Source organism: Leptonotus elevatus, chromosome 2, assembly GCF_054856555.1.
Source record: "Leptonotus elevatus isolate MCC_2025b chromosome 2, RoL_Lele_1.0, whole genome shotgun sequence".
Lineage (NCBI taxonomy): Eukaryota > Metazoa > Chordata > Actinopteri > Syngnathiformes > Syngnathidae > Leptonotus > Leptonotus elevatus.
The window spans coordinates 26,704,148-26,723,811 of NC_141240.1; the positions used below are offsets into that span (position 1 = coordinate 26,704,148).

Genomic DNA, 19,664 nt, shown 5'->3' on the forward strand with positions numbered 1-19,664 from the left:
ACCATTTATTTATCCAGATCTGCATCCATATGCCATCCTTACACTGCAATGCATTGGAATAGTGATTTTGCAACAAACAATCACAAGTTGTGCAGAGAGAGAGAGAGAGAGAGAGAGAGAGAGAGAGAGAGAGAGAGAGAGAGAGAGAGAGAGAGAGAGAGAGAGAGAGAGAGAGAAACTGAGCGAGAGAGAGCAAGGGTGAGAGAGAAGAGCTAAAGGGGGGTTAGAGAGAGAGGCGTGGTGCTTCTTTCCTGGCTCCCAACATACTTGTCCTCTCTTCTGCTGCTGCACATGTGTTGGAAGCAGTGAGGAAGTGCAGAGCAGCCCTGGCCCAAGTCAGTCAGTCAGTCCATCATTGCGCTTGGAGAGACGCGCACGCCGCACGCTCTCAACCAGCATCCGCACATCCGCAGTCTTTATTTTAGGGCGCTAACACTCCTCATGTAGACTCTCCGTTATACGAGGACCACTACCTGGGTTTACGTTGTTAGAATATTCAGCCTGATGCCGAAGAGGGCAGGTTGAAATTGAGGAGTCTGTCTAGCCTGAAGAAGAACATTTCATCCAGAAGAATGGCAGGATTTACTCCAATTTTCTTTCTCTTGGTGCTCCTTGCCACTTGGGTCTCATCCAGCAGCAAGTCGAATGTGCCACGGCTCAGACTCTCCTATAAAGGTACATTATCTATCTATCTATCTATCTATCTATCTATCTATCTATCTATCTATCTATCTATCTATCTATCTATCTATCTATCTATCTATCTATCTATCTATCTATCTATCTATCTATCTATCTATCTATCTATCTATCTATCTATCTATCTATCTATCTATCTATCTATCTATCTATCTATCTATCTATCTATCTATCTATCTATCAATCTATGCAGGTGGCTGTCTGTATTAAGAATTAAAATCTTTGTCCTATTGTACAGTTTCTAACAAAATGTGAGTTTTGGAGGTAATTAAAGATGGTGTGACGTATGATTGAACATATATAAATAAAATGCAGTGTAACAGTGTACCATTAGGATTTATCAAGTGTGCCGTGAGAACTTGACTCACTCAAGTTGAAAACTAAACTATTTACTTCAAATAATGTATGTTTGTTTACATATCTAATGATAGTGTAATGATAAATATCTAATGATGTATAGCGACTGGCAGAACATTTAAATGCAGTTCCACTAGATGGCAGAAGGTACAATTAAAGTGTACAGTATTAATTTTTTTTTCTTCCTAATGTACAGTAAAATATGTGCCCTGACTCAGGAAAGGTTGGGAGACTTTAATGTGCATTTTTGGCTTCTGTTTGTGAGGACTTCCTGCAGTGGTGCTTTTTTACTGTACAGGTTAGAGGGGGGCGGCGTGCTTGTTGGATGAGAGCTGGAGGTGATTTGGCGAAGGTTCGCTCTTCTGCGGGGTGTGATTGTCTCATTATTCACAGCGGCGGGCAAGCACCCACGGAGGATGTTGGCTAATTTATGAAGTGTGATGGGGGACTGTAAAATAACTACAAACTAAATACCCAGCTCATTTCTTCCACATGAGCGACTGTTTTCAGCCTTGTTGTCTTTACGGGCGTTCATTGTGTGATTGATTGCTGAGCGTCAAATGTTCAGTGCTGGTTGCTCCAATGTTCAGAACCAGTTTTACATCCGTAAAACTGTGAGTCAATGCTGAGATTTAGAACTTGTGTGAATGCTGATTATTAAGTTAAGCACTGTCAAAATTAGGGCTCAACGAGCGATTCTATTAGCTGGCAGAATTTCTGATAAGTGATTCATTGACTGAATAATTTAATAAGATATCGTGAATACAACTTTATTTATTTTTTGGTCTCTTAACACTTACAATGACTTATGAATTACAGGCAGAACAATTGACTGGTTCACATTATTTTGTCCTGTATTTGCATTAACTTCATTAATTTGTATAACTTCATAACAGAGAGAAAAATGTACATTATTGTGGGTTGGGGGTTGGACATGATTGACTGTCATTATCCTTGTCTCATGTTATAATGTTAATTTTGAAATAGCTAATATCAGCTGATTAAATCAGGCCGGCCAATTGATCGATAAGTCACTTGTCAATATAAGATCAATACTGTGTTAGCGTAAATCTATGAATGAATGCTTCGAAAAATAAAAATAGTGAATGCTGCATTTACATTCAGTCGGCTGTTGGTAAATACTAGAAATTAAGCATTGATCCATTTGCTAAAAGCATTTATGTGAATGCTGAGGCCTAGTGCTCTAACTTTGCGTGAATGCTGAGAATCAAGTATTCTCACTGTTCACTTTTTGAGCTAACATTTAACATGGGACACTTGTCATGGTCAGGACAGTTTAGTTTGACATTTTTTAGTACTGTACTCTGACATCATACAGGTTGTTGAATTTTGGTGTGCAAGAGCAGCAATTGAAGCGGAGCCAGCAGGCCCTCTCTCAGGTGCAACATCTGTTGACCTCTCAAATGGAGAAGAATTTCAACACATTCCACATTTTGTTCACTTTTCACTTCCTGTAGAGATGGAATAGCCAGCTGTCTATGTATTGGATTGTATGTGTCAAGCCCTTTGTCCTCTTCCTGCATCTAATCGAAAGCCACTTTTGGCCATGACTCATTAAGCTTTCTTAAGATAAGCGTGCAAAAGATGGTGCATGTGTGCGCTTGTGTTTGTTTTCAAGGGCTGTTGACTTTGTTGTTGCCAAGTCGAGCTCATTGTTTGCTTCCAGTCAGGACAGAGTGGGAGTGTATAGTCTTCATCGGCGATAGATATCACACAGGATTTCCTTCTGTTCCGTGCCATGATTTCAGGGGAACAGTCACGTCGTCTTCCTGTCGGAGGCACTGTGACGGACGGCCGCACTCAGGGGGACAGGAAAAACAACGTGGCAGTGTTTTTTTTTTTTTTTGGTACAAATTGTGTTAAATCAGTTACTGTAACTGTAGACATCTACAGTATGAACATTTAAGCCTAGCATGTATTGTTTCATTAGGCTAGGTTACTATTATTATTGACTTAACAATTTAACTTTTTATTGTTTTATTTTTTGTGAGCATTAATTGTTTGGCGTGAACTCTACTCACTTCACAACAAGCAGCAGTTTGACAGATAGTGAACAATTCTTGAAAAAGGAGGCTTCAAGCTCTTAACCAAGAGAATCGCCTGTATTAATGTCCGTAGGAAAATCCACCATCTTAATGCTAACACACCATATAAAATGCCATAGATAGAGTAACAAATAGCACTGTTGTTGCGGTGTTATAAATCTTTAAGCAAAATATATTTGAACAGTAACAACACAAAATAGCAATACTCACTGGCATATATTCTTTATCCTCTGTAAAAAAACAAAACACTAATATTACTTCAGATTAAGGAGCTAGTTGTGAAACTCTTCTTCATGTGTATGTCTGCATTCTACTGCCCCTGGTGGTGGCCAGGCCATGCACACCAGACAGCATAATATGGCTCTGGAACAGATGAATGACATTTGCATTCATTTCAGTGGATAAAGCTGATTTGAGATACGAGTGATTTGAGTTATGAGCATGGTCATGAAACAAATTAAACTTGTAAAGCCAATGCATCACTTAATCTTTCAGCAACAGGGACTAAGAAAGTCACTGATTGTGCCTGACTTTTATGCAGGCAAGTGAAGGTTCTGTTTGTGCTCAGTGATGGTGTGAATTGTTGTTTGTCTCAGTATGTGCCCGCCCTGCAACTTTATATAGAAAATTGACACATGAATGCATAGATGACCACTTCCCATGACGCTTAGCAGGCTAAAGTTTCACTTGTGTACAAGACTGATCACAGCTGAATGGACAAGGTTCCAAGGAAAAAAGAACAAAAACAGTTAAGGCTACCATGGGATTCAGTTATTTAATTAGCCATGGTGTCTTTTTTGGCACCCTTCTATTTTCCCAGCTCCACAAAGGCCAGTTTGGCCAATGTGTGTGCATTTTAAACACCTTTTTATTTTATTTTTTATTTTTTTTTCTCTCCTAAAGTCTAATTTTCCTTGAATGCCACTCTAATGGAGAGTGGTAACACGTATTTCTTGATCAACCAAGACATAATCCAAAATTAAAGAAGTAAATTCAATGAATGTAAATGCTAACGGACACACACAAATTGTTCTGGAATATTAGTAAATATAATAATAATAAAAACTTTACTTCCTGTACAGGCCATGTTTAATCTACATTTTCATATTCTTAATTGTCAAATAAGTGGGAAAAAAAGTTAAAAACACTGTTAACAGTAAAACAATAAAAGACTCCTTTGCCCATAAAAAAAAGTGATGACTTTTCTGACTTACTGCTGTGAAGTTATTCCTTTGATACTAGTAAAATGAGATTTTGTGTGATATGTTGACACTTCATGTGAATGCGGTCCAAACTATAGTTTTTTCTGGACAAACTCAGGGAGAGAAAAAAGACGTGCGTGACCAAGCTTGTGAACATTTTTCCCCACTTTCAAGTAACCATGAACAATCTTTTCCTTCATTCTAAAAATTCGTCATTTTTGTTACTAACTTCTTGCAGAATGTAGGAAAAACCTCTGCCTATAACATTATTATTACTGGACAAATGCTTCCTGTGCTCTTGACCTATAACACTACAGGTTACGCACTTTTAATAATTTCCGCCTTGACTGAGGTGTGCTCAGCTCAGTGTGAATTTCTTGAATCATATGCGCCTCCTCGGTCTTCTTTCTTGCCTCACCTCAGGGGGAGGAGTCCGTTCCTCAATCTCCCCTCGTGCTCATGACAACCAGGAATAGCCTACAGGGTGTTTGGATTCCCGGGAGGATTAGGAAGTAATTTAGTGACAGGAAAAGGTGTCATTATCTCATTTCAATCAATTAGGGTGCAGTGGGGGGGGGGGCAGGAAGAAAGCAATTTTTACCTCGGCAAACCTGCAGTCTTTGTGCTTCTTCCTCCAAATCAAGAGCCACAAAGATGTTCACATGTAGGTCACATATAGCACCTAGTGGCCAAAGTAATAAACAAACAACAACAAAACAAAGAAGACAAACCTGATCACTATTACTCTTACTTGAAGTTGACATGTTTTCCCAAATAGGATCCATTGCAGGATCCGCAGCTATCACACAACTTAAAGAAACCGTACTTACGTCGTGTTTTAAGTAACATTTTAACATTGTTGAAGTAGTCATTTGCAGTGTTAAAACTGCTAGCAAGATTTGAATCAAGCCTAATTTATCAACCTGGAGTTTCTGACCAAAGCCAAGCCTGTCACTAAGCTAGCATTAGCACTGTAAACAAACAGATGTTAGGTGTGACTGTGTTGGTAGTATATTTTACTATAACACTAAAGGTTGTCATAAATGTGATAAACTTACCTGTCAAGAAGAATTATGTCTGTTAGTCTTTTGCCCATTTCAGTGCGAGGAGGCAGGGGTGTGCTTGCCAGTGCATGAGAAATGATTGACACCTCGTCAATCACGCCTTTGAGCTCTGAATTAAAATTTTTCTTGTAGATCAAATTAGAGCCAGACTGGGTTGATTTTTCCTCACAGGTTATTTTACCTAACCATGAGTGTCCAGTCATACTGAAAGTTCTGACAAAAATGACAAAGGTGTTAAGTCTTTTATAATTGCCATTGTCACACTACACTAAAATTTTAAAATTAAACTTTCTGGGATTTATTTGCATGTTCAGTTTTGTCTAGCATGGGGAGCGGTGTAAACATCCACAGGGGCAGGAGAAAAGTTTTGGTATTTTTGCAGACCCGTAGCACGTTAAAGTGTGGCTGTGGTGCTCAGAAGGAGAAACATAGGCTATATGGTTTATCAAGAAAAACTGTATCCAAATACACTTGTTGTATTAAATAAAGCCAGCTTATAATAACGCACATCATTTATTTGTTAAGACACCATGACAGAGTCAATACTGACCAAAGGTTCGTCAATATGTCACTGACAACGCCCAGATGAGACGCGACACGCTTGTATAGAATCTCCCAATAAATATCCAGTCTCGATGACTGATTTACATCCATATGGAAGCGATCTGGCGTATCACTCCATAATAACTGATTGGTGTGAGTGACGGATTACGGTGACAACACATCCGCTCCAACACGGAGACGCGCATTAATATTACCCAGCGGAATTATATTGGCAAATACCTGATTAGACACAAAAATGGGAACACCAGCTATGTATGAAACTTTACAATCTTGCTCCATTTTGCTGTTATGTTTAGCTGCCAATTAAAGTGGATTTTCCCATTCCCTTTAAAAGCTGCGTGTGAGGGGCATGCTGGTCAAGCAAAGTACGTTTTTAAGGAACTGCAAGCAGACCTCCATGGCCTGCCAACTTATTTTATCCACTCATCCTGTGTCTATTTGTGGGCACACATCATACACAAGCACACAGGCTGACCTGAGGCACACGCACGCACACACCCTGTCTTATACAATATTCACTTTGTTTCCAGCAAACACGGGGGGTCACTTGAAAACAGAAGCGCTCTCACTATTGGCCCTTTTGAGCCGATCGCATTAGTTTTCAGAGTCAAGACTTCTGTTAGTTTTGTCTCGCTGCCTGTGATTGAACTAGCGTGTTTGCTCCATTGGCATCGCCCACAAACCGATACAAAGACGAGTGTTGGTTGTTCTTGGACTCAGCGGGATAGCCTGCCGGATTTGACTAGAATGTGGCAGCCATTCTTGTCCTGGAGCGCCTTTTTTTCTTCTTCTCACGTTCACTATTCTTTTGTATCAGTCAGCTTTTTTTCACCTCCCCTCAGTCGTGTTATGCTATAGCGCGATGACAGCAATTTTTCTGTCTTTTTCTTTTCCACGAGTTGATTTTTTAAGTACTCCCAGACCTCTGATTGAAAACTCTAAGATAGAGGAAAAAAATTATAGAATGTGCCAATTTCACAATAAACAATAGGCCCACGAGTGCAACCGTATACAGTAGATCCAGATGGAACATGGAAATTCTGGTATCCTCGGAATGACAAGTAACTATGCTAAAAGGTTAACAAAACAATTACTTGTGAAATATTTAAAATCTTCAAATGATGTGACAAAGTTTCTTATGGACCACTCCAGGAACAATTTTTTGGAAACTCCATGTAGCAGCAATAAATGTCAGAATATTGAACACAAACAAAACAATTGTCCACTGAATTTTATGGATAAATAAAAATTCCTGTATCCACAATGCGGATCTTTCTGAAATCGTCAATTTCTTTGTCGGAGGCAATAAAATAATAAAACAAGACATGTGCACCAAGAAAAAATAAAAAGGAATAGAATAAAATATACCAGCACTGTCTATGAAGTGGACATACAATAACAAAACAACTACACACTTAATCGACATACCGTACACACTTTTGCATCATTTTAACTCATTCACTGCCATTGACGGCTATAGACGTCAAAAATTCATTTAAACTATTTCTATTCGTTTCAATTTTTTTTCCACTTTTGTTAACAAGAGTATGAAAACCTAGAATTTTTTTTATTGTACATTTAGAACAGATATTAAATTTGTGATTACTCTTGAGTTAACTAGTGAAGTCATGTGATTAATTACAATTACAAAATGTAATTGCCTGATGCCCCTCATAATATATTATTGCAAAATTAGGGGCGTCAGACGATAATTTTTTAAAATTGTAATTAAACGCATTACTTCAATAGTTAACTCACCATTAATCAAAAATTTAAGAGCTATTAATTAGCTATACAGGTACATCATGCATTATTTGGAAATGCATTAATGTGTGGAAGGCCAGAATCAATGAAAGCACTGTACTCCCCCCAAGTAGTTTAGAGTGATTGCAACATCGCCAATGGGGGGCCTCAAACACTGAGAGGCCATTTGTCCAAGCTTTCTGCACTTGACACACCCTGAACACAACACTTCAGCTTTGCACTGATTTATCGTTTCTTTATTTGGATTGGATGAGCAGTGTTAATTCAGCAGCTTGTCATGCCTCTCATAGGACACTGTGTGTGTCCAATTTTTTTGTTTTTGTTTGTTTTTGACACCACTCAACTATGCACCACAGTTTTTAGTACGTCCATCAATGAGAATGTTGTCATACCATCTGTTCCACACATGACCTCCAATTTGTTTATATTTGGAAACTAAAAATAATGAGTTCCAAGGCCAAATTATTGCCATCATAAAATGCCTTATTTATGTCTCCTTCGTCAATAGTGAAAGGGAGCTAGGACCCTAATAAAAATAGAAACTATACAGGAACTCACATACAATAAAAAAAAAAGACCAACATGAAAGTATTAAAGTGATGGAGATGGTAAATAATGCCAAGATTTAAGAGACATTGAGGATGAGACTGTAGATTGTTAAGGAAGCGTAGACGACTGAAGAGATGATCGGTAACCAAAACGAAACAAGACAACGAGACAAAGAAAATAGTTTCCGAGAGGTGGCGTGAAGCAGGGCGGGTGAAAATGAAAATAGAGAAGGACAGATGTAATGATAACGACGAGCACCAAGGGTGATGAGCTAAGAGGCTTGGCTGCGTTTTGCTCGGCACAACAGACTAATCAGAAGCCTCCTGAGATGACAGAGAGAAGTGTTGCATGTGTGTGCGTATGTGTGCTTGACTTACCAGACGAGTAATAGAGAAAACAGCATTAGTATTTGTTATCTATTCTTTATTTTAATCAATCATTTAACATTTAATACAGATCAGATCTTCAATCCGCTATTCAGGGTCAAAGGTGAGCTGGAGCTCTCAGCTGACATTGGATGAGACATGAACATTTGAACTGTTTGCCAGTCAATCACAGACAATATAGAGAGCTATTTATAGGCATATTCACATTCTATGGATATTTTAAAGTTTCATTGAACATAATATAAAAGCTGAATGTGAAATCGTAGAACATGACAACCACAACCAGATAAAAACCAAATTGGAAACAAGCACGTCTGACTGCAATCTCCACATGTAACAATTTTGCTCCACCTGAATGAGTCTTAAAGTCCTTTTAGTGCAGTTTTAGAGTCATTGCTGATGTTTGCCTGCGTTTCTGCATGTGTTGCCAAGGAAAAAAACATTGGACAGAATAGCAGTAAAAACAGTTTTCATCCACTTAATGTGCCCTAAGTGGTTGGTGCTCTACCCTTTTTCCGTTTAAATTATAAAAACAGCCTTGAAATAAACAAAAATCAAACCATAATATTTGCTGCTTATTTTAACACATGTCCACATCATCATGTCTCGCTGTAATGATGTGTTTGGGGTCAAAGAGGTGTTAGCCGTGAGAAACAGTGACAGGTTGCCAGGAAATCCCAGGATTTACTCTGTCATGACAAGACTATCAAGTGTGTGATTCATTTCAACAGTCTTTGTGAGGAAAAACAATTCCCTTTTACTTTGTATATCATTTATTTTGGTCATATGCATATTTTTTTTTTAGGGTTCTCTTCCAAAACTACTTGGTAATTGGTCTATATAAATCGCATTTAGCATTAATAGACGTAATCTTCTGGCCACGTCACTTCATCATCATCGTTAAAACATCTAATCAGGTTCTTAATATTGTTATGATACATTTCCTTCGACAGCTCTATGTTGAATTGTCCAGCTTCCTGGTTAACTTCTTTGCACGAGTCAGCCACACACACAAAAAAAAAGGTGGGATGTTAATATGAGACCAGGTTGCATGCACATGGTGCAGAATGTGTTAGATTCCAAAAATTCTTAACGTTCTGCAACAATAAACAACCAAGCTCAAGTAACCCTGGAAAGATATTGTCAATGAATGTTTGTCAGCGTGCATGTGCGTGGAAATAAAACGCGAAGGAGGAAATAATTGGAAAAGATTTGAAATTTGCTTAGCTTAGAAATGACAACAAAAGAAACTTTTAGAAGACCTTTTAATGTGTGTGAGTGATTTTGCCTTGCATTTCATATTTTGCAGGCATACAGGATCAAATTAAATTAATTTGTGATCTCCCTTTATTTTAGCTACAGTAAGCATACAGTATGTGTATGTGCATTTCAGTCTGCAGCTTAACGCAGTTTAGGATCCTACCAATGCCCAATTTGCACACAGGACATGTCAGCATGAGATTTGGAAATGAACCTTTCACTCCCTCAGCAAATCCGTCAACTCCCCCCCAAAAAAGTGCACTTCTTAAGAGCATCTGCTTTTTATCACTTCATGGAAACTTATAGCCAGGGAATTAATATAGTTTCCATGAAGTTATACTCAAAGCAGTAGAAATGTTTTCCTTATGTCTAATCAGAGTTAATGAAATTGGAATAAATACAACAAAACCAATGAGAGAATTCAGACCTCCATCAATCTTATGAATAATAATAATAATAATAATAACAGTAATCATAATATTAATAATAATAATATTAATAGTAATAATAATAATAAAAATCATTATTATTATTATAATGCAAGAGCACAACCCTTTGTTTGATGTCATGATGCTAGTTGTAGGATCGACAAGACAAAGTTTTCAATGTGAATTATTATAAAAAGAGGACATTCCATTTCCAAATCTTTTTTCTTCTTCTTCTTTTTTTCTTCCTGGAGAGCTCAGTATTGTTCATTTGGTAATTTTACCATCATCATCATCATCATTGCTCTCTTTTTTTTATTTTTTTTATTTTTTTTAATGTATATATTTTTTTAATTAATTTTTATTTTGTATGTGTGTGAGTATGTGTATGTGCATGTGCATGTGCGTGTGTGCATGCGTGTGAGTGTGTATTCATTAGTTCACCTAAAACCTATTAAAAAATCGCATACCGTTCACCTAAACCGAACACTTCAGAACCCAGCCAGAGCCGTGAGGCCGTCAGGAGACCCGAGGAAGGACCAAAGAAAAGAAAGGAAAGTGAAATCCAGCACCGACCAGACACCACCCACCACCCACCGGGCCACCAACCAGAGTCCTTCACCAACCCCAGAAACATCAAAATTCCAACAAATCAGGGAGACCTCAAGAGACCAAAGGAGAGACTGAGGAAAGGAAGGAAGGACAGACGAAGCAGAGTGAGATCCACAGACACCAGCCTCCACCGATTCAATGACCTGAGGGAGAAGCAAATTGTGTCTGAGAACGCACCCTACCCCAACACAGCCCGCTCCCCCAACCCAACGCAGCAGGACGGGGCACTGCAGGCCCGCCAGGCACCCCACCGGTCCACAGCCCCCGCGACCCCAAACCCCCCCCCCCCCACCAAGCCGCCCCCCCAACCCCACCAACTACCAGCCCTTGAGCCCCCGCCCCCCAGACCCCGGGGATCCCCCGCACAGGCATCGGTGCCGAAGAGGGGCCGGACAGCGGAGCGGAGAGGGCACCCACGCCCGCCCCACCCCCCGCCGCGTGGAGGGACGGAACACCGGGAGCAGAAGGGGGGATGGGGGCACCGGGGGACGGGCGGCACCCCTGAACCCCAGGCCCCGGTCGTCGCTCCATCGTTCTTAGTGAAAGCTAACCCTGTTACCGAGTTCGCCAGCTCGCGAACTCTACCCCTACACCTTGAATGTGACCCCACCCAGTGTATATACAAGTGTGTGTGTGTGTGGTGCATTAAAATTGGGAGCAGGTGAGCCGGAGCAGAGGGAAATTATATCCCCACGCTCCGATCCACCCGCCTCCCGGGCATGTCAGTGAGTGTATGTGGTGGTTTCATAATAATTTTTAACGATGGCGAATGTGGAGGAATTCTTATCCAATCCTTACCATTGGTAAAAGAAGGCAAAAGTCAACTCAAATGAATATTTTACACAATAATAGTACATCAGATTAGCTTTTAATGGGGAAAACGTGGGCAATTTTTTGCTATTTGGCATAACAGTAAGGAATATATTCTTTTAAATGTAGAACTTTCCTGTAATGTAACAAAGTGGATGAAGGTAACAGCAAAAAAAAAATATTTTTTTTTATAAGTACACTAGCCAAAAGAATGCAGACAAATTGGATTACCAGCACCCCCAATACATAAGAGCTCTTCAACATGTCTTAAAATAAATGTTGTCTTAAACTTATTAAAGATATTTCTCTCTATAGTACATGATGACTTCAAAGCAGCTGTTAGGGTCAAATTTCTACATATTGTTGCTTTAAAAGCTATCTGGTTGCAGCATGATGACAGTTTTGTTATCCAGGAAAAAGGAACAAAGAGACCAACACATGCATGTCTAATTGAGAGTCACCAGATACTCATCTGCACATTTTTGAACTTGCAGAAAAAAATAATACCTTAATTTCCACATTAAAACACAAAGGCAAATGCGGACAATAAAATGCATTCTTATGATACTCCAGTAAGACTTTTTTCTACCATTTGAATACAAGCCTCCAGACTAATCAATCACTGAGAAAATGGGAGAGCAGCAGTGAATGAGAAGGCAAAAAGCATCTTGTCTTTCATGAATTTGACGGAACCCAGCACAGGCTTGAGGCCAAGAGGACCACTGTAAACAAATCCTTGAATAAACTTTGTGCATATCTTTGAAGTGGACAAGTCTGCGCGATACCATCGCCGAGCTTTGACACGTCTGCAAAAACCTGGCGCTCTTTTGTGTGTCACTTTCGGTTTGTCGTGGTGGCCCGCGGGGACCTCAGGTACATTGAAGACAGATGTAGAGGTCTCCCTCATGGATGCTTTGAGACTCCCTGTATATGGGCCCAAGAATTTCAGAGGGATAAATACGGGAGTGGGGAAAGAGGAAAGCGACAAGGAGACAGATGGACAGACACGAGGGATGAAAGCCAAGACATATTTGTGAAGGTAAGCCGCTTTGAGAGGGGAAAATAAAACCAAAAAGGAAGTTGAAGATGGATAGACAGAAGGGAGAAAGCCTTGATGAGTATCAAAGGTTAAATGGACGGATGAATGGACGGATGGATGGACGGATGGCTACAGGACAATGAGGACAGGAAGAAGTGAGACTGACTCACAGTGAGGTGATGAGCTGCTAAGATGAATATAACAAGCTACAGATGTAAGCTATTAGCTCATTTTGTGTGTGTTTCTGTACGTGTGCTTATGTGTACGCCAGTGCTGTGTTTGTCCTTTACAATTTAGAAAGATGACAGATTTGAATGGGCTCCATTTATGTGACTGAGCTGGAGTCTGCTGAATAGCACTGCTATTATGCTTATTATTAAATCATAATGTTTCTTTTTTTCCAGCAGTCACACAAAGATTTTTTTTGGGGGGGGGGGGGGGTGTACATCATGTTTGTGGAAAAGAAAAACATCCTGCAAAACTTATTATATTTTGACAACTCCCCCCATTTAGCTACAATAATGCGAAAGATGTTAAAAGGTGCAAAAACTGAGCATTCTAATGATCTTAAACTAAATTCCCACTGTGACACCGGCAGACCTCAGACTGTTGCTACAGGTAAATGTGCTGACAAATTTGACAAGATAGTCCACGCCACACATCCTCCCATCATGGCCGCCTGTCATCACGAAATTAGACTTTTTCCACACTCCGGCCCTGGAATGAGCCGAGAGTGATAAGCATGACAGGCGAGAGAGTGTGAGTTGCGGTGTGTAGAGACCAGATGGCTTCTCCTGTTAGCGTGGATATGGGTGGAGCGAGGCTTATGGATTCTGTACACAGGTTCAGATTAAAATATTCCTCAACAGGAAGTCAGACTCTTGCTCCACCCCTCACTACGATTTGAAATTGCCGCTCAAAGGGGGTGTTGCCTGGAGGACCGTTGGGTTGCGAATGGATAGAGGGTTGGGCGTGGTCGGGCTGTGATTGACAGCAGCAACTCACGAAGAAGCCGTTTAAGGAGGCGCGTTCGAGAATGAAAACTACGTCATGCGGAACAAGTGACGTGTAATGAGAGGACAAACAGCCAAATTGGGTTTATCTCGGTGTTTAACCTTAAGATGGCACCAAACACACGGTTTTTGCCCCAAATTCAAGCTGTAAACAAACATGTAGTAAAAGGTCAGAAATAATGACCAGGACACGTGGATAGCAATTGTAGACACCAGTTTATACAGTTTATCAGCAAAAAAAAAAAAAATAAGTTGATTAAGTGTTTAATGCTTTAAGATGTCATAGTGATGTCATGCGATAAGAGCACACCTCTTTGTTTGGACACAAGAGATTGTAAAGCATGAATCTTCAATCACTGTACTTGGAACAAGCACACCCACCAAAAAAAAGAAAAAAACTTCTGCTGTTTGTATTTATATAAAGATAAGTACAATTGCATATTTGGGACACGTACGTGTATATATATATATATATATATATATATATATATATATATATATATATATATATATATATATATATATATATATATATTTGAGATGGATAATATTCAGAGAAAAATATCCAAGAAAAAACTCGCACATTTGTGACATTATAAAGTGTCAAATTTGCGAGAAAAAAGGTGTAATTTTACAAGAAATAAACTCGCAGGCTTGTGAGCGGAAAAAAACTCTGAAATTTGCACAAAAAAAATACACATATCATACTCAGATGTTTGTTCCAATACTTTTCAGTTGGGTTTTCAAATAAGGAGATATAGTAATTGATTTAGCAGAGATTAACCATATCAAATTTTGCACTTTGAAGCGTTGGATACAAATCACTAAATCGATGTGTTTAATCTGCTGTTCTCAGTCATTCACTTGCATTTACCTACAGTCTGCTAGTGTCATGTGTGGGAAGATCTGGTTTTGGTTGAGGGTCCCGATTGGTCCTGAGTGGGTTCCAGCCCTTCCGCGGGTTGACCAATCCGGGCCCTCAGCCACTTGTGCCTGACCCCAGGTGTGGCTAGTTACCCAATTAATGTGGGTGTATTTAGTTCCCGGGTGGTGATCAGTCAGGGTGGGATCATTCTGTTTCGGTGTGATCACGGGGCAGCGTGGTGTCTGTCGGCGTGTGAAGTGGAGGACCCAAAATGCAGGGAGGCAAGAGAACCGCAGCAGGAGTGCGGGCGAAACTGGCATGCTTTATTTGACAGAAAACACTAACCAGGGTACTGGTTAATGCTAACTAAACAACGACCTGAAAGATACAAAATCAAAATGACAGACAGAACTCCGGGGTCGACCGTGACAAGCGGCAATGATCCCACACTGACTGATCACCACCCGGGTACTAAATACACCCACACTAATTGGGTAACTAGCCACACCTGGGGCCAGGCACAAGTGGCTGAGGGCTGATTGGTCAACCCGCGGAAGGGCTGGAACCCACTCAGGACCAATCGGGACCCTCAACCAAAACCAGATCTTCCCACACATGACAGCTAGCTTCTGATTTTTTTAGTGTTAGTCAGTTGATTGGGGGTCAGGAAGTGTTGTCGCTGTAGCTTGCTGTGTGTAACGAGTAAAGTTTAGAAATTCGTCTCCATCCTGCTTTTTGATTTGATAAAGATTATTCCATTAACCGCTAACTAATCTTTACGTTATATAGCTCCTGGTGGACAAAAGCCAATACCTTGTCCGGACTGTAGCTACGCTACGTCTCACAAGTTTCTGAGGGACTTTTTTTTTGGGTTTTGGGTTTATTTCTCATACATGTATTATTAAATTAAGATAAAATAAATTAAGATTTTTTCTTCTCACAAATATACCACTTTGTAATATCACAAATCTGTGACTTTATTTCTTATAAATTTGTGAGTTTTTTTCCTCAGAATATTACACCCCTCTAAAAAAATATTTATACATGGCCCTAATATGTCGACGTAGATACGAGGCAAGTACGTAAATTCGTAAAATTAATTTGCAAGTAGTATATTGTGACTATGTGGTGAACACTGAAAAACAATCCACAATAATAACTATGCAGGCACTTCACAAAAGACAACTGATCCATCCATTGGATTTTACAGAGAAATCATGATGATGTGATGTTCCATTCCAGTCCTGTAGGTGGTGGTAATGTGGATTCAACTGCCACGTACAGCCCCCCCCCCCCCCCCCGCAATTCTGTTTACCCAATGTTATAAGACAGGTAGGGCCCTATTTTTTGTGCCTGTTTGGTATTTTGGTAGATGGGTGCAGATAGAAATGAGCGTTTATTTCATTGAGCGCCGTTGTGGGAGTGAACACAGCATTTGTCTGCCAGCCAATGGAATTCAGCATTCAGCTTTCACAAAGTGCATTGTAAAGTAACTGCAAGAGGATGATGCAAATTTGGAGTGGACATTTGGAGACCGACTACATTTTGTAGTGTGTGCATACAGTTAGGCCCAAATAGCCATCCTCGAAACTGTAGAGAAAAATGTACAGGATTGCCACACATATTTTTGAGTAAAATGTTACTTTCCGTCACAGCGGTGAACAAATTCAGCTGTGACATACTTGTAGATAAAGATGAAGAATATAGAACAGAGCAACATCACGTTGAGCTGTTCCTGTCCTCATTATATTTGTTCTGTTTGCTGCTGTCGACTTTGGCACATCCACCATCAACTTCAACAGCTTGTGGCTTCATCTGCCTGCTTGTTATTGTCAGACTCAAAGCCTCCCTCCTCGCTCTGACCTTATGTTTCCCTTCGCTTTATTCCTCACATCTCGTCTTGTGCATGGCCTGTTTTCTTCTGCCAGCAGCTCCGATGTTTTTATGTCAGCTTTTTAAGACTGCTTTTATCATCAGTAAGCTTTATGAAGGCTTTGATATGCGATGGTCTAGCTGGAGAATGCTGTTGATCTTCTGTCATGACTTTTGGTTGTTGCACACAATCATTAAGTAAACGTTTATGCGCTGGTAATGAGGTCGATAGTTCGTTTTTGCAGACGTGGTGTGTGTGTTTTTTGAGCGGTAAAACGTTAAACCCCCAGCACCCCCTGCTGCGCCCAGGCCGCCAACTGAATGCCGCGTTTATCGGATATGCTCTGACACCAAAACTCTGAGCAACCCTAAATTTCTGATCCTAGAATTGCCCCTGCTAACCACATTTCCACCATGTTGCCTTGTGAAAGTGAAAATTCCTGCACATATTTTAATTTAACTCATTCACTGCCATTGACAGCAATAAACGAAAAAAAATTATTTGAACTATTTCTATTAGTTTAACATTTTTTTCCATTTTTCCTAACAAGAGTATGAAAGCCTAGATTTTTTTGGGAGGACATTTAGAACAGATATAAAAAACAATATTAATTGTGAGTTAACTAGTGAAGTCATGCGAATATTTACAATTGCAAATTGTAATCGCCTGCTGCCCCTAATTTTTTATCTTAAAAAATAAAGAAATACATATTATATATATATTTAATTTTTTATCTTTTTTTTTTGTAAAGATTATTAAAAATCAAGGGCGTTTTTAATTGTAATTGTAATTAATCGCATGACTTAACTAGTTAACTCATGTTTAATCACACATTTTCAATCTGTTCTAATACAATAAAAACAAATTCTAGGTTTTCATACGCTTGTTAACAAAAGTGGAAAAAAAAATTAAACTAATAGAAATAGTTCAAATGAATTTTTGACGTCTATAGCCGTCAATGGCAGTGAATGAATTAATTCATTTTGGTGTATCATAGGAGATTCCAAATTTTGGCCTATGGCACCCTTTTCTACCTTTACAGATTCTGGGAACTGCAAGTAATAGAATACAGATGATGTCAGTGATTTGGAAAAACATGTAAACATCTAACCTAAAGTACCCATGGGTGTTAATTAAAAGTGATTTCTGCGTGTCAGTCCTGTGATTGACAGGTGATCAATCCAAGGCATTCCCTTCCTCTCACCTTCAAATCAGCTGGGATAGTCTCTCTTCTTTCAGTGATCCTGAGCAGAATGTGTGACAAAGACAATGGATGGAGATGTTTTCGTCCGCAAAGCTCCATTGATGGACAAGCCGTCAATGAAGACATTTGGCCCCTGTGCTTCAATCAGTCAGTGCTCCACTGAGTGGCGAGGGACTTCTGTTTTCCCGTGAGTGTTTTGTGTGCGTATCATCCCAGTGTCGAGAGATCGATGGAAAGCTGATCAGCCCAAAGACTCTGAGGCTTTCGCATACCAATGACAGCTTCTCTCTCCACGCATCCTTACCCGTCCCATGCAGCCTCTGTGAGAGTGCCAATAAAAGCTCAGCGTTGTTTTCGTTGCAAAGGCAGTAGTTTGGATCATGTTAGATTATACAAATGTACTTTAATGGACTGTATGTGTAAAAATGAATTCATCTATGATGAATCAACAGAGTGCTTTCTTATAATGTATTCTTTTTTTTTTCACCAAAGACAAAGACACCATTGAGTTTGAGTTTACAATAGGAAAGAAGCAGTGAATTAATTCTACAAAGAAGCATGAGGCCACACAGTAAAAAAAAAGAAAAAAGAAATAATTATTATAATTATTATTTTAATTTTTATTATTAATATATTTTTTGTGTAGTGTGCATACAGAATGTATGTTTATGAAGGCTGGAAATGTCTGTGTGAATAGCGTTGATAATGTGAAAAGAAATCTTATGCCTACTGCTTTTGTGGCTGACTTTTTTCACATTTGGATTTTATCATTATGATGCAATAGAGATGATCACCACAACATCAAAATTGTCCAAATAATACACCGAAGATCATAGTGACAGCTTGTTCCGGACACATCAAATGGGATTGGATTAGCTTCCACAAAACATGGCCATAAACATAATAAAAATATTAATAAAAAAATAAAAAATAAATAATAATAATACATCATATTTCTGTAAAAAAAAAAATTAAATACAGAAATTCGCCTATTCTGAAACATTGCAACAATTTTCTCTGCATTTGTGCGTCTGTGCATGTGTGTGCAGTGTGTATGTTGTGGGGCCCATACACGCGTGTTTTTCCAGGTTTAACTACCATTGTGGGGACCTTCATTTTGTTGGTCCCCACAAGTTCAGACCTCTTTTTGAGGGTCAAGACTTGGTTTAAGAGTTTAGGTTTGAATTGGGTTATGGTTGAGGTTAGGGTAAGAAATGTGGGTAGGCAATCATTTTTGATGGTTGGGGTTAGGGGAAGGGGCTAGGGAATGCATCATGTCAATGAGATGTCACAATGATACAAAGACAAGTGTGTGTGTGTGTGTGTGGGGGGGGGGGGTGTAAGTGTTCATAGAAAAGTGAGAGGAGACGCCCATGTCTCGTTGAACTTGAGTTCAACTTGCTCACTGCCACTCCTGCTGAGTTTTGCAACAACCTTTTGGACTTAAAAGCTGCTGTCAGATTGGGTCAGGGGTGACCAGGTGCATAAGATCTCTCCGGCACTCCCTTGACTAGATAAGTGAATATGTGGGAGCTTGTAATCTATTTTGTGTGTCAAGCACATTTTTTATTTTTATTTTTTACTTTAGCATGATTTAGTATTATTGGATGTAAACTGCAAGTTTGATATTATGACCTCGTAGTGGGAGTTATGTTTCTTGGTCTTGGTTCATTGACCTTCAGTGTAAGATTTACGGTGGGGCTTTATCAGGCAAGGAACCATATTTGGTGAATTGAGTTTCTTTCTAAAATACACCCTAGGTGCCTTGCCATTAAGCCAAATAATAGAGTTTTAACAGCCAATCAATAAAAAGAAAAATGACACCACCAGGTAATACTGTAATAAAAGGGAATTATATTATGATAATATATCAGTAAGTCTTGATATGTTCTCCAGTAATTATGTAGCGATG

The 19,664-nt window shown here is 39.4% G+C and overlaps 1 protein-coding gene across 1 annotated transcript in view; it reads left to right on the plus strand.

Annotated features, from left to right (window-relative positions):
• Positions 1-272: 272 nt before the first annotated feature.
• sema3g (semaphorin 3G) overlaps positions 273-19,664 on the plus strand; it is a 66,216-nt gene continuing 46,824 nt past the window's right edge. The window contains exon 1 of the mRNA XM_086067875.1: positions 273-675. Coding sequence (XP_085924001.1) covers positions 573-675 — 103 coding nt within the window. The 5' untranslated portion in view covers positions 273-572. The remainder of the gene's footprint in view (positions 676-19,664) is intronic.